This window comes from Leiobunum rupestre, chromosome 10 (genome assembly GCF_980474605.1).
Source record: "Leiobunum rupestre chromosome 10, qqLeiRupe1.1.hap1, whole genome shotgun sequence".
Classification (NCBI taxonomy): Eukaryota; Metazoa; Arthropoda; class Arachnida; order Opiliones; family Sclerosomatidae; genus Leiobunum; species Leiobunum rupestre.
Window position 1 is genome coordinate 41671403 of NC_143393.1, and position 27489 is coordinate 41698891.

Below are 27489 nucleotides of genomic sequence, written 5' to 3' on the forward strand. Positions count from 1 at the left end.
GATACACGTTGGCCTTTTCTTATCGTAATTTTTTATTGACAAAAGTTTCAAAATAACTTTTTATTGTATTCGAGAGATTGCCGAAAGAGAAATTGGGTATTTAATATTGTTCACCGACCCGCTGGTGTTTCGTAACATGTGTTCATTGTAAATATATTTCCTTTAACGCGGAGCGATTGAATTAAAGTACTTCTTCGCGCGTATTGACATCAGTTCCACCAGACACCGTTCAACCATCAAACGGAGAGGATGACGCTTTTGCCCCGTTTAACTTTGTTCATGTTCGTACATTTACAAATAACCGGCTTGTTGGCAGTTTCAAACGGAGTCAATGGTATGTTATTAACTTTTGGCTTTCATTCGACAGCTTTTAATTTTCATACGCTATTTCGCTGCGTTTTTCCATGGCCGGCTGTATACCGGCTATGGCTTAACAATACTCTTGCCCCTTTGCACCACGGGTATTGATTTCTTTTAATGAACCTTAGAAAGTTCAATGTGCCTTCCGGTATGTTTTATTTAACGGTACGGGGGTATACAAATCTTTTAGTGTATGCCCCGATATTTGTCGGTATTCGCTTAAGTGCAATTCATTGTACCTACCTTGTTAACAATTTTAGGATTTTATTTGAATAACGTGATATGATTACGGGAACCGTTACAATATCAGACACCCGTTTACGTTATCTTTAAATAAATAAATAAAAATAGTGCTGATAGCAACCAGCACGTGGCGCCCTAGGGCTGCAGGTCTATTAGCTCAATGGTCAGGGTGACCTTAAGTAGAATTTATTTTCGTGTCCTAGATAGTTTTAAAGGGAAGATGGTCTGTGACATAGTTTCGTCGATTTTATTTTGACTTAGAACGGATGATTCGTAAAGTACACAATTTATCCAAAGGTGGAAATTTGTTTTAAGGATGTGTGGGTTCCGTAAGGAAAATCAGCGTATGAATGACCCCCTTTTGGACTAGATCACTTGGCTACTGCATCGGCGCCTAGTTTCACGTAATTACCCCAGTAGAGGGATTAAATTATCTGACAATATAACGGAATTGGATACCGTTTTTCTAAATCATCCTCTCGTATTCGATAATAACAGTACCGTAATACAATCTCAAAATTTTATTTATTTGGGATAGGGTTACGTAATTTAGAGCCTTGTTGATAAAATAAATTGATACTAGAATATTGAAACGATAATTAGATAATATCAGTTTTATATTTCAAAATTCCACTATCGCGAGAAACCGAAATCTTTCGTTTCTTCGGGACATTTAGTGTAGATACTTTCCAAGATGACGTCAGATCTGAACCCCAATGCTCTTCATTTGTCGCATAAGTCATTTTACTAACCCAATTTGAAGCAGCAGACGAATTTATATAGCAGACTACAATTAAGAACAATTAGACGTTTTTCTTTCCCATTCACGCATTTTTACTAACTTTGCATTTCCACCAATTGCCCCTACGACCGCCCAGGGGTAAAAAGTGTAACACCAAACGACTTCTCAAATACACTGAACCTCTACGTTGTAGTATAGAGTAATATCGGCGTGACGTATGTCGACGTCACCAATGCTTTTTCCTATAGATAAAAAACTGCCCTCAAAATGGCGGCCATAGCCCAAATCTGCAGATTGATACTACTCTATCATAGAAATCTCATAGGTAACTAGAATGCTGCCGTGTAACTGGCAAATGGACCAAACGCCGTGGCAGACGATAGCCAGATCTCAGTCAATCAGAGCTCAAAGAGTGGTTCTGCCAAGAATTTAATGTCACCAGAGATAATGACGTGTCCTAGCTCCCGCGATAGAAGCGGAACCAAGGATGATTATTATCCTCCTTGGCGGAACCACTCTACGGCCTCTCATTGGCTGAAGGTTCAAGGCGAACTGGCGACAAGCTCGGCCGTAGACGGCAGCATTCTAGTTACCTATGAGATTTCTATGTACTCTATAGTGGAAAAATAGTAATTTGGAAAAGTGTAGTGTTGTTAAATTTCCGGATAATTCCAGAAAATTTTTCGCAATTCGGAAAATTTAAACAATTGACACACAAATTAATTTTTTTTTACTTTTTATTGATATAAAATGTTTAATAACAGTAAACATACTACAAAACCTTAATAATCAGTTTAAACTATTCTAGAGGTTTAGTTTTACTTTTAGATTCGAAAAAATAGGCGAAAATGCCGCTTTATTTAAACTATCAGACTAATCATCGAATGAAAACTTTTTTTTCGGTAAAATTCGGAAAATTTTCCGAAAAAATTTCCGACTTACAACACTAGTAAAGTGTAAAATGTGTAAACCCTCTTGTCTTTGTGTAATCGAATAATTTTAGCTTATTATCTTGATGATCTGATTGAAAAGTTGTAGAACTAGTTTGGCTTTAAAGTACATAGCTTCGTTAAGTAATTTTTATTATAATGTACAGTCCTGATCAAAAGTTTCTGGCCGTTTTCTCTTGGCAGCCATTTTGTTTCTATTTTAGGTAGAGAGCCGAATGAGGGCTACTATAAAAAAAAACCGTCGCGAAAATAATATAGGTGAAAACAATTAATGCCCTACCTTAGTTAGGGCGCGAGCAAAACCGGAAATAGCCAAACCCCTCCAAAATGTCGTCATGAAACAATAATTAAAATATGTAAGCGTGAAAGTAGTATTTAAAATAATATCTCTATTTGGGGTGATGCAAAAATATCATAGTGTCGAGCGATATTATTTTAAATGCTACTTTCACGCTAGCTTCATTTCACTTAAAAATTATTTTATTGTTAATTTTAATGTTTTCCGGCATCACTATTTCTTCAATAACTTTACAACCACAAATTCGATTTAAAAAATGAAACCAGATTATGTTTCCGAATATTATGACGCTTCGACACGACATATTGTATTTATTTTTTCGTGACGTAATTTTGGAGGGGTTTGGCTATTTCCGGCCTTGCTCACGCCCTAATTGTGGTAGGGCATTAATTTTCACCTATATTATTTTCGTGCGGGTATTCTTTCATAGAAACCCCCATTCGGCTCTCTACCTAAAATAGAAACAAAATGGCTGCCGAGAGAAAACGGCCAGAAACTTTTGATCGGGACTGTACGATCAAGAAATTATTAATGGCAGTGTTATTCATTAACCATCAAAATAACTAGGTAATAACACAGCACGGTGTTATTTATAGACAATCTCACTTATATCCCAAACTACCTATGTTGTAATTACGCCCCCGACATAATGAACCTAAGGAAGACTCGTTTTTGTCGCGAGAATCCTTGATGCGAGTCGAAACAGAGCGCACCACATTTTTTCGTCCAAGGCTACACCTGCAAAGAGGATGATCGTAAACATAATCTGGTTTCCAACCAGAGTAAATTTAAAAGCGTAGTCGAGGGAAGGAGGGTTTAAAAGTAGGTGTGATACCTGTCATTCTCAAAGGAAATCCGCTTTGCAACTCTACCTGGCGACATTCCGACGGAACGAACTAAACTCGCTTCCACATGCGCACCCTATTTAATTTAACTGGTAATCTGGTATTTTGGGCGATATGCCGAAAGTTTTAGGTTTAGCGTACTATCACGAATTACGTTTGCCCTTGGCAGTTAAAATAGGAGTGTAAGTTTGACCTTGGATGTGTTTCTAAATTCGAAGAATTGTCTATGCGTAATGGTCGAGGGGGTAACGACTACGTGTCGTAGGTGTACATTTTAAAAAAAGTAATACTTCAAGTATTGGGAAATATCGAAATTAAATCCTTCAAGTATTGGGAAATATCGAAATTAAATTGTAATATATTCAAAATCTTGTATTTCCGCTTAATATCGTGTATTTTTCGAAGTATAACGAATATTCGTGAAGTATTTTTCGAAGTATAACGAATATTCGTGAAGTATTTTTCGAAGTATAACGAATATTCGTGAAGTATTTTTCGAAGTATAACGAATATTCGTGAAGTATTTTTCGAAGTATAACGAATATTCGTGAAGTATTTTTCGAAGTATAACGAATATTCGTGAAGTATTTTTCGAAGTATAACGAATATTCGTGAAGTATTTTTCGAAGTATAACGAATATTCGTGAAGTATTTTTCGAAGTATAACGAATATTCGTGAAGTATTTTTCGAAGTATAACGAATATTCGTGAAGTATTTTTCGAAGTATAACGAATATTCGTGAAGTATTTTTCGAAGTATAACGAATATTCGTGAAGTATTTTTCGAAGTATAACGAATATTCGTGAAGTATTTTTCGAAGTATAACGAATATTAAGAATTCAACAATGAGATTTTTATTGGTCATGGTATAATATAATAAAAATGAATTATTTACGACAAATTCTCATGACTTTAATTGCTTGTAAAAGGAGCAAAATACAATAAAACACTGACGCGTATTATGAGTGTGACAATTCATTATAGCACCAGAGAAAATGTTCAAAAATTAATAAACAAACAATTGGAGAAAACTAAAAAATGATTATACAATGTGTTTTATTGTATTTTGCTCCTTACAAGCAATTCAATTCATGAGAATTTGTCGTAAATAATTCATTTTTATTATAGAATATTCTCATACTAATGAACACGCCTCGGAACAAGCTAATATGGTAAATTAATATCGAGATTATTCTATCTGGAGCTAGTTTCTAGGGATGTGTAGATTATTCAATTAGAGTAAATAATTATATCGAAATCAAGTTGTACTCGGACAAGCTCGTGAATATTCACGAAATTATTGGCGTACGTTCGAATTTTATAGAGCAGCAAATAAAACTGTTGAAATGTGATAAGAGTTAAAATCTGATGTTTTTGTTTTACTTTTTCGGTCACTTTTCAGTTACTATTTTTAAAATTGTTAATAACTTAAATCACTATTTTGCTGTGTGATTCAGCAACAGGCCGGTCAATGTCTACATCATTTTGTACCTGGACATACCTGCACCCTCGACCTGCATTTCCGAAACTGTTTAACAGGCTCGCAGTTAGTTCTTAGTTCTGGGTGTACGTTTCAAATGATAGTCGTTACCCCCTTGATAATGGTCTACCATAAGTTTCTATTTGTTCAAAAAAGTGTCATTTCTTTTTCTTATGGCGTGCAGGGGCGTAGCGTAGCACTTAGGGGGGCGGGGCATATTTTTTTTGCTAACTCAAAGCTTAAAAATTGCCAACTTCATGGAATAATTTTCTACTATCAACTATCTAATTAAATAATTAAATTTATTGTAAATGGCTTTAATTTCACAAAAATAAAAATAAATAATGGATTACGGGAAATATTTGGTGTAAAACCAGTTTTAACGCCTAGTGTTTGGCGAGTAGTTAAGAACTTTCGACGGATATAAATAATAATAATAATAATAAATAATAATCAGCTAGGCTAATACCCAAGGCCAAAGTCATCAAGCGACTTTTAAAGCCATTAGTTGTGAATTAGACAACGACGCCGCCGTACGATTTTGAACGGCGCGCCGCCGACGGTTAATATTTTTTTTTTCTTTCTTCAACACATTTCAATTATTACTTAGCTATTGCAAATAAAAGGTAGTTTATTTTCCACGAAATTTCATGCCGCCGTTAAATTTTGGTTAAAGCCGCCGTCGACAAAAAATTCAGCGCACACAGATTGCTCCGACGCCGCCGAAGGGAAATCAGATCGCCGCCGCCGATCGAAATTTCGCGGCGTCGGACGGTCGGGGTCTATGTAGAATGACCAAGGATCCTATAGAATAGTATCGCTCTGTAGCTTTAGGCTATGGCCGCCATTTTGAGGGCAGTTTTTTATCTATAGGAAAAGCATGGGTGACGTCGACATACGTCACGCCGATATTACTCTATATGTTACAATATAGGATCCTTAGAATGACCACGCCTCGAGGGGTCGCACATTTAGAAAAATTCCGTACGCCCAAAGAAAAATATAAAATTCACGAAAAAATCGAACAATTATTTAGTATTTTTTTAAAAAGAATACTGGTTTTTTAACAAATCTACATAATTAGGCAAAAATTCACCAAATTCTCGAAACAAATCTACCTAAAATACAAATCCTTTGGGTTTTTAAAAATGCAGCTGGGTTTTCAACAAATAGAGGAAAATTTAATACAAATAAAAATCGACTGCATTTGCAAATCCCTTACATTTTGTTTGAATGTCCGTCCGCTCGCCTCGCGTTTTCTATTTTGAGTATAACGACAATTCTACGTCACACCACAGATGGCTATTAGCAATTATTTCGACTAATTAACACATTTAGGAACGTAGTTATAGATTTATGGGTATACTTAATGAGTTGTGTAACTCGCTTGTCAGATCATGAAATTATAAATTTCCATTTTTATTAATAGTTCTTTTTATAAAATAACCTTGGCCATCTTGTTGAAATGTTGCCTCCCCGCTTCAGCTGTGGATCCGTTTTCTCTCCCACTAAAGAGTTTATGAACTCATTCTTAGGCATTGGCTGAACCATAGATAAAATAACTTCGTATATAGATAGGAAACTTCATGTTGTAGAAGTGACGCCAGAATTTTGGCCGACATCTGGTGGCGGCACCCGAATAATATTATTTGGTGAAGTTCGCGCTACTCGATGTCCGTACTAGAACCTTGGTGTTACGCAATCCCAATTGCAAAGGCTTAAGTGAGCTATATGTATTAAAAGTACTTTTTCTTGAACTGAGAGCAAATTTAAAAATAGCACTAAAGAAATAGCATTCAGTAAAGATTTCAAGTTTGTTTTAAACGCTATTTCTGGTATATTTGACGACATTTACCTTGCAAAATACGTTTATTCCCAAAACTCAGACCTCAAATTTCTCAATACGTTCTACCGAGGGGCTGATCACTCCGCGTAATCGGTGTACAGAGCCGTACCTTTGACTATACTAATGGGATTACGCGTAATCTTTGAAGTCCCTGCCTTTGGCAGTGCTAATCTAACTGTAATCCGGTGTATAGACTTTCTAAGAGTGGTTAGCCCCTCGCGTTCTACGCTCTTGAAAACACAGCCAACTGGCGCAGTCACTAGATGTCAGGGCAATCTCGTGAGAGTCAGTTGGCCCCATTGAAATTTCCTATCTATATACGAAGTTATTTTATCTATGGGCTGAACTATTCCAGGGCAACATTTCAACAAGTTGGGCAAGCGTAAAGGCATTTTATAAAATCAACTATTGCATTTTAATATAATTTTTACACCACTCGCTTATATTTTGATAAGTTCATTTAAGAAAAAACGTTCTATGACCTTTTAATTGTCTGTAGAAGACGTTAGATCATAGGGTTGGACATAATGATATATTTTTAAGTAGTCGGCCTGACTAGTGAACCTCCTATCATAATTTATTTTAGTAGTCACTGACTAGTGGGGGTGAATATGGGGGTCTAAAAACAAGGACAGCCAACATTTGGCTTTACCCGTCAGAAATAAAATAGTAGTTTATTATCACTTGAGTTACATGACTTTGGCCAATCACAATTTTTTTCACGACTTAAGTCTTTGACTAGTTTAAAATATTTTCATTAATAATATCATCAAATGACGCGTTACTTTGAAATCGAGATTCTGAATCAGAACTTGTCTGAGGTGCAGTTGACTCGTGATTTTCTACGAGATCTACAAGCATGTTGGTTGAACTCTTTCGCTTATTGGGTCGTCTTTCGCAAGCCTCAATCGCGAGGGGAATCAGATGATGATCAAATGCTTTAACTAGTGCAAAATCGTCGAATAGTTTCATCCAATATTTTTGAATTAAAAAAAGTACCAGTTAAATGACCAAATAACAATTAATTTGATGTACTTGGGTTTACATTTTTAGATTTACTCTGCTTCTTTATGAAATTTCAAAACACAAGGCTGAATAATCTAGCCAATAAGCGAAGAACCCCGTGATTATTGAACCTGTTTTGCAAATTATTTGCAATACCAAACATTTTCTACCACCCTTTTAATAGTCGTCAACATTTTTAAGGTTTGGTTGATTTGGTATTTGATCGAACTATTTGGTGTCACCAAATATCTTACCAACACTCCATTTTTAAAATTAAATAAATTACGCAACTAGCTTCTGCTAAACCTAGTGGCATAAATATGAAACTCATTTGATTCACCATAAATACGGAAGTTCATATCCATCCGACCCATGGGTATTTTTAGACAAAATTAATAGTTATAGTACGTCAAATCCGTATTAAAATCAAAAACAATTTTGTAAAGCCGATGATCACGAAAAACTCTTCTTTAAAATAGTGCCGTTTAATTTTACCATTAATACATATTGGTTTTCAGATCGTACCGCCGCCTATTGGAACGAGGTGGCTAGCCAGGACTTGAAGAATGCCTTGAATAAAGTGGTCAACACGGGTGTGGCCAAGAACGTCATCATCTTCGTGGGCGACGGCATGGGCATCCCGACCATCACGGCGGCTAGAATCTTCAGGGGACAGACCATGGGACAACCTGGCGAAGAGAACTACCTCGAATTCGAGAAGTTCCCTTATTCCAGCCTCATTAAGGTAATGATTATTTTTCAGCCGGTTCCGACATCCAGTGAAGTCACTGAAACCGGCGAGGGGTCGGACATTCCCAAAAAAAGCGTACGGGATTTCGCGATTTCGTCAAAGATTTCGCGATTTCGTCAAAGATTTTTCGCGATTTCGTCAAAGATTTTTCGCGATTTCGTCAAAGATTTCGCGATTTCGTCAAAGATTTCGCGATTTCGTCAAAGATTTCGCGATTTTATTAGGATTTCGCGATTTTATTAGATTTCGCGATTTTATTAGATTTCGCGATTTTATAAGATTTCGCGATTTTATAAGATTAAGCGATTTTATAAGATTTCGCGATTTTATAAGATTTCGCGATTTTATAAGATTTCGCGATTTTATAAGATTTCGCGATTTTATAAGATTTCGCGATTTTATAAGATTTCGCGATTTTATAAGATTTCGCGATTTTATAAGCTTTCGCGATTTTATAAGCTTTCGCGACTTTATAAGCTTTCGCGACTTTATAAGCTTTCGCGACTTTATAAGCTTTCGCGACTTTGTCAGAGATTTCGCGACTTTGTCAGAGATTTCGCGACTTTGTCAGAGATTTCGCGACTTTGTCAGAGATTTCGCGACTTTGTCAGAGATTTCGCGACTTTGTCAGAGATTTCGCGACTTTGTCAGAGATTTCGCGACTTTGTCAGAGATTTCGCGACTTTGTCAGAGATTTCGCGACTTTGTCAGAGATTTCGCGACTTTGTCAGAGATTTCGCGACTTTGTCAGAGATTTCGCGACTTTGTCAGAGATTTCGCGACTTTGTCAGAGATTTCGCGACTTTGTCAGAGATTTCGCGACTTTGTCAGAGATTTCGCGACTTTGTCAGAGATTTCGCGACTTTGTCAGAGATTTCGCGACTTTGTCAGAGATTTCGCGACTTTGTCAGAGATTTCGCGACTTTGTCAGAGATTTCGCGACTTTGTCAGAGATTTCGCGACTTTGTCAGAGATTTCGCGACTTTGTCAGAGATTTCGCGACTTTGTCAGAGATTTCGCGACTTTGTCAGAGATTTCGCGACTTTGTCAGAGATTTCGCGACTTTGTCAGAGATTTCGCGACTTTGTCAGAGATTTCGCGACTTTGTCAGAGATTTCGCGACTTTGTCAGAGATTTCGCGACTTTGTCAGAGATTTCGCGACTTTGTCAGAGATTTCGCGACTTTGTCAGAGATTTCGCGACTTTGTCAGAGATTTCGCGATTTTGTCAGAGATTTCGCGATTTTGTCAGATTTCGCGATTTTGTCAGATTTCGCGATTTTGTCAGATTTCGCGATGTTGTCAGAGATTTCGCGATGTTGTCAGAGATTTCGCGATGTTGTCAGAGATTTCGCGATGTTGTCAGAGATTTCGCGATGTTGTCAGAGATTTCGCGATGTTGTCAGAGATTTCGCGATGTTGTCAGAGATTTCGCGATGTTGTCAGAGATTTCGCGATGTTGTCAGAGATTTCGCGATGTTGTCAGAGATTTCGCGATGTTGTCAGAGATTTCGCGATGTTGTCAGAGATTTCGCGATGTTGTCAGAGATTTCGCGATGTTGTCAGAGATTTCGCGATGTTGTCAGAGATTTCGCGATGTTGTCAGAGATTTCGCGATGTTGTCAGAGATTTCGCGATGTTGTCAGAGATTTCGCGATGTTGTCAGAGATTTCGCGATGTTGTCAGAGATTTCGCGATGTTGTCAGAGATTTCGCGATGTTGTCAGAGATTTCGCGATGTTGTCAGAGATTTCGCGATGTTGTCGGAGATTTCGCGATGTTGTCGGAGATTTCGCGATGTTGTCGGAGATTTCGCGATGTTGTCGGAGATTTCGCGATGTTGTCGGAGATTTCGCGATGTTGTCGGAGATTTCGCGATGTTGTCGGAGATTTCGCGATGTTGTCGGAGATTTCGCGATGTTGTCGGAGATTTCGCGATGTTGTCGGAGATTTCGCGATGTTGTCGGAGATTTCGCGATGTTGTCGGAGATTTCGCGATGTTGTCGGAGATTTCGCGATGTTGTCGGAGATTTCGCGATGTTGTCGGAGATTTCGCGATGTTGTCGGAGATTTCGCGATGTTGTCGGAGATTTCGCGATGTTGTCGGAGATTTCGCGATGTTGTCGGAGATTTCGCGATGTTGTCGGAGATTTCGCGATGTTGTCGGAGATTTCGCGATGTTGTCGGAGATTTCGCGATGTTGTCGGAGATTTTGAAATTTGGTCAGATTTTGCGATTTCGTCGGAGATTTCTTGCGAAGTGTACGGGATTTTGTACAAATGTCCGACCCCTCGGAAACCGTTAACTTACGGTGTCATTTCCTGGACCATCCATGTGCTTAACCGACCATAAAGTAATTTTCACTGTAGGCGCTAAATAAATGGCCACTGTATGTATAATGAAAATGTTTTTATTATACATGCAATGGTACTTCTATTTAGTTTTATCGCAAAGTAATTTTAACTGTAGACGCTAAAAAATTACCACTGTATGTATAATGAAAATGTGTTTATTATACATACAATGGTACTTTTATTTAGTTTTATCGTAAAGTAATTTTAACTGTAGACGCCGTTGCGGCACTAATACATAAATTACTATTAAACTAAATAAATGAATACGTTACGTATAATGAAAATGTTTTTATTATACATGCAATGGTAATTTTATTTTATATTATCGTAAAGTAAGTTTAATCATTAAAAATGTAATTTGTAAGTGAGTTTCCGGTGCTCTTTAATCACCAAAATCTTAAAATAAGCCAGGACTCCTGATTTTCCAACGTCTCCTTTGTAAATTGTGGTTGAACGTCAAATCTTTCGAAAGCAGACAAAAATGTATTAAAATCGCGTCTAAAAACCTCTTCTACGCGAATAGTTAAATCTGCGATACAACTTTAAGGCCGGGTTTTATTGATTCAACAATTGATACCAAATTTAAACCGAAAAACTGCGCAGGTTTTAGGATAAAGTTTTCGACTCGCTTGCTCGTCCAACTAGTCGAGTTCTAAGGTACTAATCGTTTTAGAAAGTTTTAGGCAATAGTACCAATGTTAATAATATATCTCTTAAAGGGGAATTGTCACCACCCTAAAATTGGGTTAAAATCATTTAAATGGATAGAGGATGTCCGAAAATGGTTATTCAAAAAATTTCATGTTAATATTTCCAGTATTTGATTTATTATTAGCAACCAAATTTCGTGTTTTATCCCTCCCCCTCCGACTCAAGAATCTCAGAACCGCTTGGTTGAACCTACCTACAGCGCCATCTCGTGGACGAAATATTATTTTCACCGGTTTTATCGTTTTTCGGTCGGAACTGTCGTCTGCTACGACATTCTCCTTGGTTTTTCAACCGAGTTATACTCGTAGATTGTAGTTTATAGTGTTTTTTAAAATGCCTTGCACGCCGCACTTTCTCAAATTTTTGCAGCCGCATTCTTTTGGGGCCCTAAATGGGTTCGAGTGTGCAATAACTGGTGGCTTTACCGGGTAGTCGGGGTCCGGCTCTTGTAACCCATAAGGGCGGTGGCACACTGGGAGATGTTAGTTCTGATCAATTGATCCCATCTCCACCTCCGACTTCGGTCAGGTTTGGGCTGGATACTGAACTTCGGTTCAGGCTAACGGAGAGGGTCCAGGCAAGCTGGCCGCCTCGGCGGATTGGGTAGCCTGCTGTGGGGCGGCGGGCCTCCATATGCGGGCACGGCGGTCCTGTTTCCCGGCCTTTTGGGGCCCACCGGGATCTCCGGTGCCAGCTGGGCCGGGTTACTTGGGCTGCTGTGTGCTCGTCGTTCCCCTTTAGGAGCTCCCTCCAAAGGGTTTGGCTCCTTACCTACGTGGGTAGGGTGTCGGCTGGAGTTGCTATAGCATCCATTCTAAATCCCACTGCTGTGTGCGAAGTGGGGATTGGTCCACCCATTGCTGCACCTTCTGCTGGGTTGAGTGGCTCGCGTCAAAGGTGCGACCATCAGTAGTAGGGTTCTGCTACCCATGCTGGATTTGTCACCTGTCCGGGCTAGGTGGACTCTGGCGTAGGGCACTATGATGATAGGCCTCCGGTGATATGGTCTCTGTTACTAGGTACACCGGGCTATAAATTCTGACACACTGCATTCTTTTGGCGCTGCACGTAGGTTCAACCGTGATTTCTGAAATTTTTGGAGCCGTTTGATGTAGATTGCGGAAAAAGTAGCGTAACTTTTTAAATACTTTTCCAATAACTATAAAATTTGAGGGACATAATCATTAATATATTTTCTATCATTCTGTAAAAAACCCTGGTAAATTTTGGTTTTGGTGACAATTCCCCTTCAAGAGAGAATTAATAATCGCAGTCATCTAGCGACTTTTATTGACTTTTTATTTCAGTGGCTGGGCTAGATGGCGTAGGAGGGTAGTGGCTCCCTACACTTACTATTACCATAAGTTAATGATACCTCTAAGTACACAAATAAGCCCTTTCAAGGAGGAATCTCTGTCCAGAAAATGTTATGTCAAATCTTGTCCCTCCGATTCCCGCAAAAATGAAAGATTTGAAAAATATCTCTGACCCAGCGCCGCTGTGCGGTCGAGAATGAAACTATATTGGGAGGGGCTACTTTTACTAGTCGTACCTTAGTGGGGGTGCCTTAGCGGGGTGGATGGGGAGAGGGAGAGAGTTCATTCGTTATAATTTCAGTCACATGAGAGAAATAAACCAATAGCAAAAAAAAACGTTTTTCTGCCTCTGCGGGGGGAACGAATTTTCTAAGGGAATATCGAAATTTACCTCTTTTGGGGAAGTTCAAGCTAGCCTTGCACCAAACAGGATTAAAGAAACGTCAGCTTCGGCAGTTCCAAGTGTATGTTAAGGCTACTTTGATACGCAGTACGGAGAGACATAGGTCGATTTGGACAAGCATTTCCGCCATAGGCAGCATAGCCATTTGTGTACTTAGAGGTATCATTAACTTATGGTATTACGGTTCGCCTCTACAAGGTTTTATGGAAAGGGGAAACCGAAGGCTATTAAAATTGGCTACCTTCACAGGCTGAACGCATATTCTATTGGGAATTATTTTCCGCCAAACCGCGCCTGTTGTTTACCGTATCCTGGCACAAAGGTAACTGTGTATTACCAATAACGCGTAGAAGTAACTAAGCACTATGAAAATATGAATGCCGGTACTATCTAGGAATACGAAAACTATATTCCCCCAATACGGGCTCGCCGTCGCGTCGCACCTACGCTAACGGAGCTCGATCTAAAACTTTAACCTAAGCCTGTAGTGCCATCTTACGGCAGGCAGTGTTACTAGATTAACAAATAAGCGTGTACATATAATTTCGTCTGCTAGACGTTTGGAATAAGAAGAATTAACGGGTTTTTCTTTGGTTTAGTAGTGGAAACTGATTTTAATTAGTGGAGGAAGCTGAATGTTTGGTTTAGTAGTGGAAACTGATTTTAATAAGTGGAGGAAGCTGAATGTTTGGTTTAGTAGTGGAAACTGATTTTAATTAGTGGAGGAAGCTGAATGTTTGGTTTAGTAGTGGAAACTGATTTTAATTAGTGGAGGAAGCTGAATGTTTGGTTTAGTAGTGGAAACTGATTTTAATTAGTGGAGGAAGCTGAATGTTTGGTTTAGTAGTGGAAACTGATTTTAATAAGTGGAGGAAGCTGAATGTTTGGTTTAGTAGTGGAAACTGATTTTAATAAGTGAAGGAAGCTGAATGTTTGGTTTAGTAGTGGAAACTGATTTTAATAAGTGGAGGAAGCTGAATGTTTGGTTTAGTAGTGGAAACTGATTTTAATAAGTGGAGGAAGCTGAATGTTTGGTTTAGTAGTGGAAACTGATTTTAATTAGTGGAGGAAGCTGAATGTTTGGTTTAGTAGTGGAAACTGATTTTAATTAGTGGAGGAAGCTGAATGTTTGGTTTAGTAGTGGAAACTGATTTTAATTAGTGGAGGAAGCTGAATGTTTGGTTTAGTAGTGGAAACTGATTTTAATTAGTGGAGGAAGCTGAATGTTTGGTTTAGTAGTGGAAACTGATTTTAATTAGTGGAGGAAGCTGAATGTTTGGTTTAGTAGTGGAAACTGATTTTAATAAGTGGAGGAAGCTGAATGTTTGGTTTAGTAGTGGAAACTGATTTTAATTAGTGGAGGAAGCTGAATGTTTGGTTTAGTAGTGGAAACTGATTTTAATTAGTGGAGGAAGCTGAATGTTTGGTTTAGTAGTGGAAACTGATTTTAATTAGTGGAGGAAGCTGAATGTTTGGTTTAGTAGTGGAAACTGATTTTAATTAGTGGAGGAAGCTGAATGTTTGGTTTAGTAGTGGAAACTGATTTTAATAAGTGGAGGAAGCTGAATGTTTGGTTTAGTAGTGGAAACTGATTTTAATTAGTGGAGGAAGCTGAATGTTTGGTTTAGTAGTGGAAACTGATTTTAATTAGTGGAGGAAGCTGAATGTTTGGTTTAGTAGTGGAAACTGATTTTAATAAGTGGAGGAAGCTGAATGTTTGGTTTAGTAGTGGAAACTGATTTTAATAAGTGGAGGAAGCTGAATGTTTGGTTTAGTAGTGGAAACTGATTTTAATTAGTGGAGGAAGCTGAATGTTTGGTTTAGTAGTGGAAACTGATTTTAATTAGTGGAGGAAGCTGAATGTTTGGTTTAGTAGTGGAAACTGATTTTAATAAGTGGAGGAAGCTGAATGTTTGGTTTAGTAGTGGAAACTGATTTTAATTAGTGGAGGAAGCTGAATGTTTGGTTTAGTAGTGGAAACTGATTTTAATTAGTGGAGGAAGCTGAATGTTTGGTTTAGTAGTGGAAACTGATTTTAATAAGTGGAGGAAGCTGAATGTTTGGTTTAGTAGTGGAAACTGATTTTAATTAGTGGAGGAAGCTGAATGTTTGGTTTAGTAGTGGAAACTGATTTTAATTAGTGGAGGAAGCTGAATGTTTGGTTTAGTAGTGGAAACTGATTTTAATAAGTGGAGGAAGCTGAATGTTTGGTTTAGTAGTGGAAACTGATTTTAATTAGTGGAGGAAGCTGAATGTTTGGTTTAGTAGTGGAAACTGATTTTAATTAGTGGAGGAAGCTGAATGTTTGGTTTAGTAGTGGAAACTGATTTTAATAAGTGGAGGAAGCTGAATGTTTGGTTTAGTAGTGGAAACTGATTTTAATTAGTGGAGGAAGCTGAATGTTTGGTTTAGTAGTGGAAACTGATTTTAATTAGTGGAGGAAGCTGAAGGTGAAAATAAAGGAATTTATAGGAAGGCATTAAAAATATAGGAAGTCTCTTTACCCTGTCTGTGCTGACCCTAAAGTTATCAGTTTCACATTCTACCGGGGACCGTTGTTTCCTCCTACGCCTTTGCTTCTCATTAACTTCTGCCTTTAATTAATATTAAGAATGTATTTATACTCTCGGAGAATGACGTCACCGGCGTGCTTCAATCTCGTCAGAAGACGTCACTTTTAGGTAACCAATGAGATGCCGGGCGGATTCGGTTTAAGAGGAAGGATTTTTAATTTTTTAAATGATTCGTAATGTATTGTGACCTACTTTTTGTCATTGCAGGGCCCCCAGGGGTCCTATAATTCCTATAAATTCCTATATTTTCAAAAATGTCCTATAACATCCATTATTTTTAGCAAAATCCCCCAAAAGTCTAGTATAATTTTGATATTTTGCCCATTTCAAATCCAGCCACTCACGACGTCAGTTAAATTGCTAGATTTAGCTATAGTATAAATTTATATAACAAGTCATTCTAGTCTATACTTTTGTTATTGTTAACATGGTTAGCTACTAGTATATTTTTGTGATAAAATGGTTAAATAGTTTCTATATTTTAAGTGAAAATCAAAGATTTATTTATCTAAATATAGTTTGGTTTTTAAATGCATAAAGTTAGTAAATTAAATAGCATATATAATTCTATAAAATCCTATAATTTTGTAAAAATAGTCCTATTTTTCCTTTAAAAAAATTGAAGATTTGAGTGGGGCCCCTGTGATTGTGTTAATTATGTTTCCTTATTTTATTCTAAAACTGCCGTATCTTTTCCAAGAACGTTTATTATTAGAACACAGTGGCAATGGTTGAAACAGGTGTTAACTTGGAATGTTCGCAGTATGCAAATACGTTTCCGTATTACCCAAACTGTATGCAACGACGGATCTCCTTTTCAAATTCGGAATACATATTTCAATGCCTCAAACGCCGGGATTTTTTATTTCTCCATTTTTCTGTTACACAATGTACACAGAGGGGTCGGACATTCATTAAAAAACGTACGGGATTTGCAAATCCAGTGGATTTTTTGGATTTTTCACTGGATTTGTGGATTTTGTATTGGATTTGTGGATTTGCGGATTTAGCTCTTGGATTTTGTGGATTTGGGAAAATACAACTATTTTTTAAAAATCCTCGAATTGGTATTTTTTGCTGGATTTGTGGATTTTTCTCTTGGATTTTGTGGATTTATCTCTTGGATTTTAAGGATTTTTTGGATTTTCTCGTGGATTTTAAGGATTTTTTGGATTTTCTCGTGGTTTTTTGGGATTTTCTCGTGGTTTTTTTGGATTTGTGAAAAATTCTGGGTTTTTCACAAATTCAAAATTATTTGAGGAATGTTTCGTGGATTTTCGATTTTTCTGTGGATTTGTGGAATTTTTTCCTGGATTTTGTGGATTTGTAGATTTATAGATTTATTCTATGGATTTGTGGAATTTTCCAGGTTTTTTGTGGATTTGTAGATTTATTCTATGGATTTGTGGAATTTTCGCGGATTTTGGATTTTTCTGTGGATTTTTCGCTGAGCGTACGGGATTTTTCTGAATGTCCGACCCCTCGATATACACGCTATTATGCAAATGAAAAACGTGTCTTTTGATAAAACTAGAAAGACGTAAAAGGGTTTGGGATAACTGTTGTACTGTAGCGGTAGCTTTATAAGGTACAGTAGGTGTATATCTATTGTCTCGCCGTTAGTTACGGTTTGACTCGTACTTCGATGTTCCCTTGGCGGGTGACAAAAAGAACATTAGGGTATGCCAACAAGTCGCTGCATACGGAAAATGGCTGCTATTTAGTATTTTTGTATCGCGTGTAACTCGAAAGTACCAATCCAAATAGTTGATTTTATGCAATAAAAAGTGGTCTTGCCCAACTTGTTAAAATGTTGCTCTTGCGTCACAAGACAACAGCTTTATTGTCATATGCTTCGCACGAGCGATTTGCACGCGCGCTAGAAAAACCCTGCATTCCTCTGGTGACTGTAGCGCGCGCTCGTAGCCTTGTCAAAGTCAGAGACTGTGACGTCAGAGCCACAAAAAAACTAAATATTGAACAAAATTAATTTTTCAAAATTGCCCACTTTCAACGAAAAAGTTAACAATCCGATGTACTTTAATCATGCTATTTTTATCCACAGCCACATTTTTCACGTAGCAACTAAAGTATTAATTAAAAAGTTATATTCTTTCAAAAGAAAAAAAAACAATATAATAATGATTATTGTATCGGAATACAAAATCATCTGTATTAGCACTCGCTTAGTGTTTGCAATTTAATGTAGATGTCAAATGAACAGTAGCTAAAAAGCAGAGACAAGTCGGGTATCCGGTGTAGTCGGCTTTTTAGGCCCAACCCGACCCGAAAGTTTTAGCGGGCCTGGTCGGCCTTTTATTTAGTTAAATTTTTTGGTCATTTTTATATGCCTTGAAAATGGTAATTAATGTTCAATTTTCCACTATCGGTAATGGGTTAAGGGACAGCTTACTCTTAATTAATGGGCCCAAATGCCCAGAATTGAAACAGCTTTGGTGAGGGCACGATATCACCTATGGATTGCTGTATCATTTTAATTTATATCCTTAACGGTGCGAAGGACAGCAAATGGGCTCCAAGTGCCCTGTCCTCAAAAATGTTGATTATAACCAACAGGAACTTTCTTACTTTGAAGACTAAAATTCAAAGCGGGGGTAAATTAGTTAACCCTATAAAGCTAATATAGAATAGTTTATTTAAACGAGGTAACCCCGATTTCCTAGGTTTAAGAAATACCTTTCCATAACGTTTTCGCCTTCTAGCCCTTCTTACGTTGTCACGGATAACCAAATATACACAATCGCCTGCGCTACGGATTTAGAGATCTCTACCGTGCAATCACCCTTATTTTGGCACCCCGTAGTGCCCTGGGCTCGAAATTGATACAGCAACAAACACAGCTCTCCACACAAGGAGAACGCAACCCGTCAAAAGTCGTGGATTTTCTCGCGTACATTTTTCATTGGTTAGACGCTTTAGCGCCTGCTGCCGTCGGAAAATTCGGAAATGGTCTTCCCCACGCCGGTAAAACGTGCAGCGTAAAGGCTCGTCCAATGAAATTTGTACACAACACTGCCTTAGCGTGTTTAAAGGCTAGCTGCGTTCTCCTTGTGTTTGTTACTCCTAGCATTATCTGTGACGGCTGGCTGCTTGAAGGCCCTTGAGCCGTGTAGGATCTTCTCAGCGCTTTTTTCCTTTCCCGTCTGAAACCCCTTCTTCGCCGGACCGCGATTAGGCTCACTTGTCATTGTTGTCAATCAAAACTCCGCGTTTCACGTTTCCTCCTTGACTCTCTTATATACTGTTTAAGGCCCCTCCTTAACCAAAAGTTACCGATCTGGCTCACTAGATGGTGCCACCGATCGAAAGTAGCGCTCTCGAATTTTCCCTTTTAAAAGGGGGATTTATTTCCCCTTTTAAAAGGGGGATTTATTTCCCCTTTGCACAGAGAGTAAACGTTCAATGGTTAAGGTTTTAGGGTTCCCATCCCATTGTTTCCTGGCTTGAATAGAAAACTCGTGAGTGTCAGTCGGGGATCTCCCCCCCCTCAAAAAAGGTCTGGACACTCGTGTTTACGTGTCTAGAAAGGCTAGCAACGCGCAAAACTCCAAATATTTCGAAACAGATCTTCCAGGCAGAACATTTCATCTTTATTACCAAACAGTTTCTTATTTCTTGTTTTTTTATCTTACATTTCTCGGCGTTTTTATATTTATATAATTTTCGGCCTACAAAGCCGGGCGAGTACGAATTATGGGTTGGCAACGTTGGTGGTCAAGTTTAGTACGATAAAAGATTGGGTGTATAATATAAAAAAATAAAGGGTGATCGAGGGCGATAGACTAACCGACTAACTCACCTCTCAAGAAAAACCAGACAAGCGCAAGAGCGAACTACAACATCAAACTTATCAACCAGCCCCAAGGCATTCTTTAAAGGCCGACTACATAAATCTTCGGTTTACTGTCTTTCACTGGAAGTAGGCTGACTACATGGCACACATGTATTGCAGTAAGCCTACTTCCAGTGAAAGAGAGTAAACCGAAGATTTTTGTAGTCGGCCTTTTTAAATTCGTCAACTCAAAACGCAAATCGAAAAATGGCGTTCAATCTCTTCGTGTAAATGGACAAACGGTAGAGATTGCCACTTCACTGAACTCATATTTTGCTTCAGTTTTTACGTCTCTCCAGCAACAAAATCCATCTTCCTCTAACGTAAGCGAGGGGTCGGACATTTGCCATTATTTTGTTCGGGATTTCGTAGAGATTTTGGCGATTTTATCGTTACTTTTTGAAGTGATTTTGGGACTTCAATGTTAATTTACCATAGAGAGAGTTAAAAGATTTTGCGATTTTAGACAAAGTGTACGGGATTTTGGTAAATGTGTGACCCCTCGAACGTAAGCGTGCATTTCTACTATCTTGCCGGGCAAGCCATTCCACCAGTTGTCGCGTTGTGGCGAAGAAAATGAAAATATTCACAGGGCTTGTCCGTCGATCCTTCCACTTCAAAACGCCAAACTCATTAAGGCTATATTCAATGCTTTTCTCCTTCCGCTACTTGACTTTGCCTCGCCTATATGGTCAACTCATCTCAAAAGAGACTACAATCTTATAACTAAATCCTTAAACAAGCTCACAAAACTTGTACCTGAGCTTAAAGACAGTCTGCTGATGAAAGACGACAATTCCTATCTATTCCCTATCTTCAAGTTCGGCACAGCAACAATGACCTAGGATAACTTTTTTCCATACTACATGGCACCTCTATTTTAAGCGAAAAAAATTTCTTTGAACAAGCAGCAATTACCTGCACCAGAGGTCACGACAAAAAATAGTTTATTCCGCGCACAAATTCAACATTTCGAAAACATAACTTTACAAGCCGTGTCATCCCGCGATGGAACTCACTCCCTCAAAATTTAAAGGGGCTCCAAAGTTCTGTGGCAAAAAAGAAAGAAAATTGAGCATACTTTTCATTCCCCCCCAACCCCTCACTCGGCCTTGGCAGAGGCGGGCAGAGTCAACCGTAAATTTCGCACTTTACTGACTTTACGCACATTTTGCTACCGAACTTTGGAGCCCCTTTAATATCTGTAAACACTAAGTCACTCTTCCTAAACCAAATTCGAAAGACATTTGAGTGCCTATAAGCGACCCCTGGTGGCTTGGTACATTTCATTGAAGAAGAAGACAGAAGTAAATACGCATAACGGATTAGCGGAAAATATGTACGAGGGAAAATAATTATGAACAATATTTACGAAGTTTGCAATGGTAATTTATACAAAGGGGCGTCAGTGACAAACTTGGCTAACAAAGCCAGGTGAGTACGACTTATGGTTAGGCAACGCTTGTCGTCCAGTGGTAAAAGTAATTAGCGAAAGCTTCAAGCGAAATTAAAAAAACACTTCTTTTAAGAAGGACCCTTAATACGTGAACCAGCCACCCGTTTCAGCTCTTAATCCCCATTTTCATGCTCGCTGGTACAGTGAGACAGATGCATCTAGGAATATGAAGTTCCAACCTCCTAGGATGCATCAACTCAATATAGTTATTATTTAATTAGCAAATCTAAAACGAAAAATAAGTCTGTACCATGTAATTTCGATAAAAAATTGGCAAATAGTAACCAAAAAACGGCAACTCTAACAACACTTAATATCTAAGCCTTGTAAAACGTACGATATAGCAGACGATATTATCATTACTTAGCTCACGTTAGATGGCGGTATAGTTACCCAGCGTCCCTCGAGAATCTTTACTCCTTTTGAGGGGGTGGAATTTTCAACGAGAAAGAAACTTACCCCACACGCTTTTGTAAGGCATTTGCACTTCCAGAATTTCAGGCTCTGTAGTAACTTCTCCTAATGTAATTCTATATTTCACTATATATTTATGATTTAGTCAAAGTATTATCTTTATCTTGTACCCGAAGTATATATATCCGCCTCAGCTAATTTCGATTGTCAAAAAATAAACCCACAAAAATATGTATGGGCTGACAATTTTTTTATTAAAGGGCAACGCAAGCTCTGTGGCAAAAAAAAAGAAAAAGCACCGTGCTTTTTAACCCCCTACACCTAGTGTTCGTACGGGGACCCCGACCCCGAAAGTCGGGGATTCCCGACTTCTGTCCCCGACCCCGACTGTCGCAAATCAAGTCGGGGTTTTCCATTTTTCGGGGTTATGTTTTCGTAGTGTAATTTTAAATTTTCGCGCCGACGCACCCCGCTAAAATCCTAAAAATATAAAATAGATAGGTTCCTTCTCTCCCTTTTTTCGTGGGCGACAATAGAATGATCCGAATGACCTTCGGCTGATGCCACTGACGTAGCTCTCGCTTGACGCTTGCCTCCGACTTGAGTCGCTTTTTTAAGTTTTAGTTTCATGATTGCCGTTGTTTCGACTTTCGGGCTCAGCTAAGGAGTGTGGAGTTACAACGTTTCAACGTTTGGAAATTACTTGTGAATTTATAAAACAATTTATTTAAACAATTGCAATGCCTAAGCTATAGACCTATTTTAAAATCTACCTATCTGATCTATTTTTACTATAGTCCTAGTCGATAATTCAAAATTACAGTCAAAAATGCCGCCGATCAGTTTTGTAAAATATTTTCGGCGGCGTAATCGTCGGCCATTTTCGGTATGGAGATACAGGCCGGAAGGCGGGCAAGGCTGCCAGATTTCGATAGATTGAAAACGGCCAACTCTGAAACTTTTTCGTTTTCAAAACGAAAATTTTGCGGCGTAGCTATCGACTAAGACTATTACTAATAGTCCCTAGGCTCAGAGGCTGGCTTACACAAGATACACTATCTAATCTTAACCAGTAAAATTGGGGTATTTTTATAATTTTTCTATTCTTAATAAATACAAAGAATTTTCCATCCCCGACCCCGACCCCGACTTGTTTTTCGCGGGGTTAGACCCACCCCGACCCCGACTTTATTTTGACCCCGTACGAACACTACCTACACCCCCACTCGGTACTGGCGAGACCACGCAGAGTTTACCGTAAATTTCGCACTTTGCGTACATAGTCACACAAATACCAGCTCACTTGCGTTGCCCTTTAAGGATTATTAAATATAGGGAGCTAACAGTTCCACATCTCACGACGTCACCCATGCTTTTTCCTATTGAAAAAAATTTCTACCCAACATGGCGGCCAAAGCCAAAGCTACGGAGTGTTAGCTCCCTATAGTCAATAAACAGAACATGGTTATTAACATTGAAACGTCGTAATATACCAATGAGCTCGGGGGTGTTGTTATTTATATTGGGGATTTCTGCAGGCGGCGCGACGTTCTTAATCTTGGTGGCGGAAATCATTAGAAAGAATTATTAATTTTGAATAGACTCTTCAATAAATCATCCTCTAAAGATTGTAAGAAGTAATATTTCCGAGAGCCAGGACCTGCAAGTCATTGTTTATATAGCGCTTGCGGTCCTGGCTCTCAGAAGTATTACTTCTTGGTGATTTCCTTGGAGGATGGTTTATTTAAGCGCCTATTGGTAACAAATTCAAACATCACAACAATGAGTACGCCCAAAAGTGACATAATTACCAAAAGTGTGTCAATCGGACCTATTTCTGAATGAATGTTTCGAGCGAAATACAATTTGGGACGGGAGAAGGCAAAGTATCTCTTGGGGAGGGAAGGAAGTTAAAACCAACAAATAACGCCTCGTAGTGAGGAACGGAGTAACTAAGTAGCACTGGTCAAAGTTAGTGTATTTTTTATTTTTCGTCGTTCTGTGGAGGTGCTATCGCCATCTAAGTACGATATAATACCATAGACTATAATAAATAGTCTTTTATGTGGTCGATCTCGAGTCGAGCATTCATTAAACCTTTAGCATACGAAAGTACAAGGATTGTCACACTTTTGGTAATTATGTCACTTTTGGTACGCCGATTGTTAGGCCCGTCGAATTGTCTTAAATTACTAAATTAAAATTCTTTATGGTCTGGATTGATCCTTATAGATAAATATGTTGGAAAGTGTTGTAGAATTTTGCGATGGCATCGGCAACAATTTATTTTGGGTTTTTTTTTCGGGCCGGGTGAAATTTATTTTGGTTTTTTTTTCCGGATCGGGTCGGGTCGGGTCGGTAAAATTTATTTATTTTTTCAGGAAAATTTACAGTCCGTGGTCGGATCGGGCAAAATGTATTTTATTTTCGGATTGGGCCGTGTCGGGCATAAAAAATAAGTCTGCCCGACTCGTCTCTACACGTTACCTTCGAAAAATTGGACTCCATCGGGTGCTGTAATGCACTATCTATAGTAACTATGGAGCTATTTTTTCGGATTTCAGCAGGAAGTGGCTAAACGCTATTGACTCTTTAATCTTGGGTACGAGGTCTATATTATCTTTGGTTCAAGCATGGCCAACTTTGACACTCGCTCAATAGTGGCCAACCCATTCGTTGAAGTTTCTATGTGAACCTACGAACAAATATATCTCTCAGCGTTGAGCGCCCCTAGCGGAAAATTATTTTTAGAATAGTTTGCATTGAAGCTAAAATAAAAACGAGTGTGGCGCTGAATTCCAATAGTTTATAGCGGAAAATCCTTGTTCGTGGAATTTCGGCGAATGGGTTGGCCGTTATTGCGCGAGTGTCAAAGTTGGCTGTGGTTCAAGCAAGGATCTTTGACTCGTCACTCGTGCATGGATGCTACATGCATGGTCCAAAAATAGTTTTATCTATCCAGACGCCATCTACGTTTTTGAAAGTTTTAATATCTAACGCGGGATATTTGAAAACCAGAAATGGAATGACACTATCCTCCAACTGAGCCATTTGCTTCTGCTAGCTAAGTAGATTATCTATTTATGTCTTTTACCTTTTTAGACTTACAACGTGGATAAGCAGGTTCCTGATTCGGCAGCTACGGCGACTGCGATATTTTCCGGAGTCAAAACTAACTACGAGACACTGGGGGTGTCGCCAAACGCGAAACCAAAAGACTGCAATTCTACCTTCGGGAACGAACTGACCACTATCTTAGACTGGTCTCAGAATGCCGGAAAAGAGACGGGAATCGTAACTACGACAAGGTTAACTCACGCCACACCAGCGGCTTTGTACTCCAAATCCGCCCATAGAAATTGGGAATCCAATGATATCAAACCGGATAACGCATCTATGTGCATGGACATTGCCTCTCAGTTAGTTCAAATGAACTCTAGCAAGAATGTCAAGGTAATTTTTTTACTTAAAAGGTTCGCAGAATCATTTTTAAAATTTGACTCTAATTTTATATTGCGTCTCTTTTTTCTCATCTCAACATAACATACCCAACTGATCCTAATTTGGTATTTTTCCAGTCTTATTTCAGGAGACTAGCGAGGGAAATTTGAACGATTCTGTGATCCATGATGTTTAAAAGTTTCAATTTTTAACTGAGTTTTTTTCTTTGTTAGGTGTTTTTGGGTGGTGGAAGAAGGCATTTTATTGATAAGAATTTAAATGATGATAAAGGCAATAGTGGACAACGAACAGATGGTAGAAATTTGATTTCAGAATGGTTGAACCAAAAAAAGGACTTGAATGCCAACTGTAAATATGTGACCACTACAAAGGAGTTGAAGGATGTTGATATAAAGTCCACTGATTATTTACTAGGTTAAGTAAACACGGCACTGTGTCTGTGACATATTAGTTAATTATGAACTTCCCTACTCTTCAATATTCAGGAATATTTGCTCAAAACCATATGGATTACGATCTAGACCGTAACAACAAATCAGATGGACAACCTGCCCTTTCGGAAATGACAGAAACCGCCATTAAACTCTTGCAAAAAAGCGGGAAAGGATTCTTCTTGTTGGTTGAAGGTAAGTTTTACATCCAGGATTAATTAAAAGCTTCCATCTCCTTAATTATTTTGATTTTATTGAAAGGGGGTAGAATTGATCATGCTCATCACGCTAATCTGGCTAGAAAGGCTTTGGCCGATACGTTAGCGTTTGAAGACGCCATTAAAAAGGCAAAGTCCTTGGTGAATCTCGACGAAACTCTAATCATTGTGACCGCAGACCATTCTCACGTCATGACCATTAATGGTTATCCTGCTCGTGGAAACGACATTTTGGGAGTTGGAGATGTTTCCGATATTGACCACGCTGCTTATACGACATTGATGTACACTACTGGGCCCAGTGCCACCAACAATTCCTTCGAAAATAGGAAAAAACTACAAGAAATAGATCTGAGTAAGCATTAACTTGATAAAGGTTTATAAAAGATGGTTGATGATGGTAGTGAATTACCTGGTTTTTTTAACGCAATTCAGCACAACCACTTTTAGTCCCTCAGAAACATAATAAATTATTATTTATAACACATATTTTGTAGTTATATCATTGTAACCTTACAGGTAACAAAGAATACAAGCAAATATCTTTGGTACCTCATTTGGATGAAACCCACGGTGGCGAAGACGTGGCTTTGTATGCCACTGGTCCCATGGCCCATTTATTCCAAGGTGTTCACGAACAAAACTACATTGCTCATGTTATGGCTTACGCCTCTTGCGTAGGAAATAACAAGGATCACTGTAACTCCGCAGGTAATACCCCATTACCTGAGTTTTTATTACTTTTTATAGTTGTATTAGGTTTTATTAATTTATGAGATGAGTAATTTTATATAACTCGTTTTGTTGAATTGTTATACGTATTAAAACCTTAAAGATTTTATTGTAAAATATTGAAAATCTTATTAATTTATTGAATGAGTAACACTTGTTCAAACAGGTGTTCGAACATGCACATGGTTATTAGAATTGATGTTTGGAGTGGGTATATGCTCCTGTACCAGCCATACCCGTTATAATTGGACATCTTCACGTGCAAACTAAAGAAGTCATTTAATTGCCCCTTCATATAAGTTAATTAGATAATAGTTAAGCATTTTATTAGAAAAGCAATTTCTTTTTTTAGGGAAATATTTAAACTCGGGTCTCTAGTTATTGTCATTTGTTTGCATGAAAACATCTTTATTTCTCATCAATATGAATATAATGCATGTGTACTTGTTTCTTTCTAATAAATTTTATTTTTTTAACTTTATTATTGGCTTACAATATGCTCTCTTTCTACCCTCCTTAAACGCTATTTCATTCCTTCCCTAATCTCTTAGTATATTCCATTTGATTGATCGAGATTCACTCCGAATCTGTCTCTGATGTCATAAATCCTCCCAATCGGCTAGAGTAAAACTGCAAATGGAACATGCCATTAATATATTCCCGTGCTTTGTGGTTTTTCGCCTGCTAGTAATTCGAATTTTTGCGTTTCGGGTCTGCCATTTTGCCAAAAAATCAAAAAAAAAAATTGTCTCCGATCCTGAACCGTTGATCTGTCAAAATTGGCAGATTGATTTAAGCGATCTGAGCACCCGAGAGACTTGATCTGAGCATGCAAATAGAACATCAAATGTTGATCAGAGCAATCTAGAGCAGTCAAATGGAAAACTATCTGACTAACATAATGCTCCAAAATTCATTGATCCTAGTAACCATGTGGAAAACAATTTAATATAAGCCTACCAACCGGTTTTACCAGGATTATTTTGGCTTGACTACTTTGTTACGAAATAAATTGCACCAGTTTCTTTCTAATCATTTTGAGGCACA

At 38.3% G+C, this 27489-nt stretch overlaps 1 protein-coding gene across 3 annotated transcripts; it reads left to right on the forward strand.

The window, feature by feature from the left end:
• Positions 1-78: 78 nt before the first annotated feature.
• On the forward strand, positions 79-26923 carry LOC149925903 (alkaline phosphatase, tissue-nonspecific isozyme-like). 3 transcript variants are annotated; one of them, XM_090161343.1, is made up of 8 exons: positions 79-334; positions 8289-8515; positions 24702-25052; positions 25274-25475; positions 25547-25687; positions 25754-26065; positions 26230-26421; positions 26609-26762. In XM_090161343.1, the coding sequence occupies exons 1-8, from the start codon at positions 250-252 to the stop codon at positions 26710-26712; spliced, it is 1614 nt and encodes a 537-aa protein (XP_090017469.1). In that variant the 5' UTR covers positions 79-249; the 3' UTR covers positions 26713-26762. The 3 variants fall into 3 exon arrangements, with proteins under 3 accessions (XP_090017469.1, XP_090017471.1, XP_090017470.1); XM_090161345.1 differs by lacking the exon at positions 26609-26762 and adding an exon at positions 26795-26923 and having other exon boundaries at positions 81-334; XM_090161344.1 differs by lacking the exon at positions 26609-26762 and having other exon boundaries at positions 81-334; positions 26230-26564.
• Positions 26924-27489: the final 566 nt, after the last annotated feature.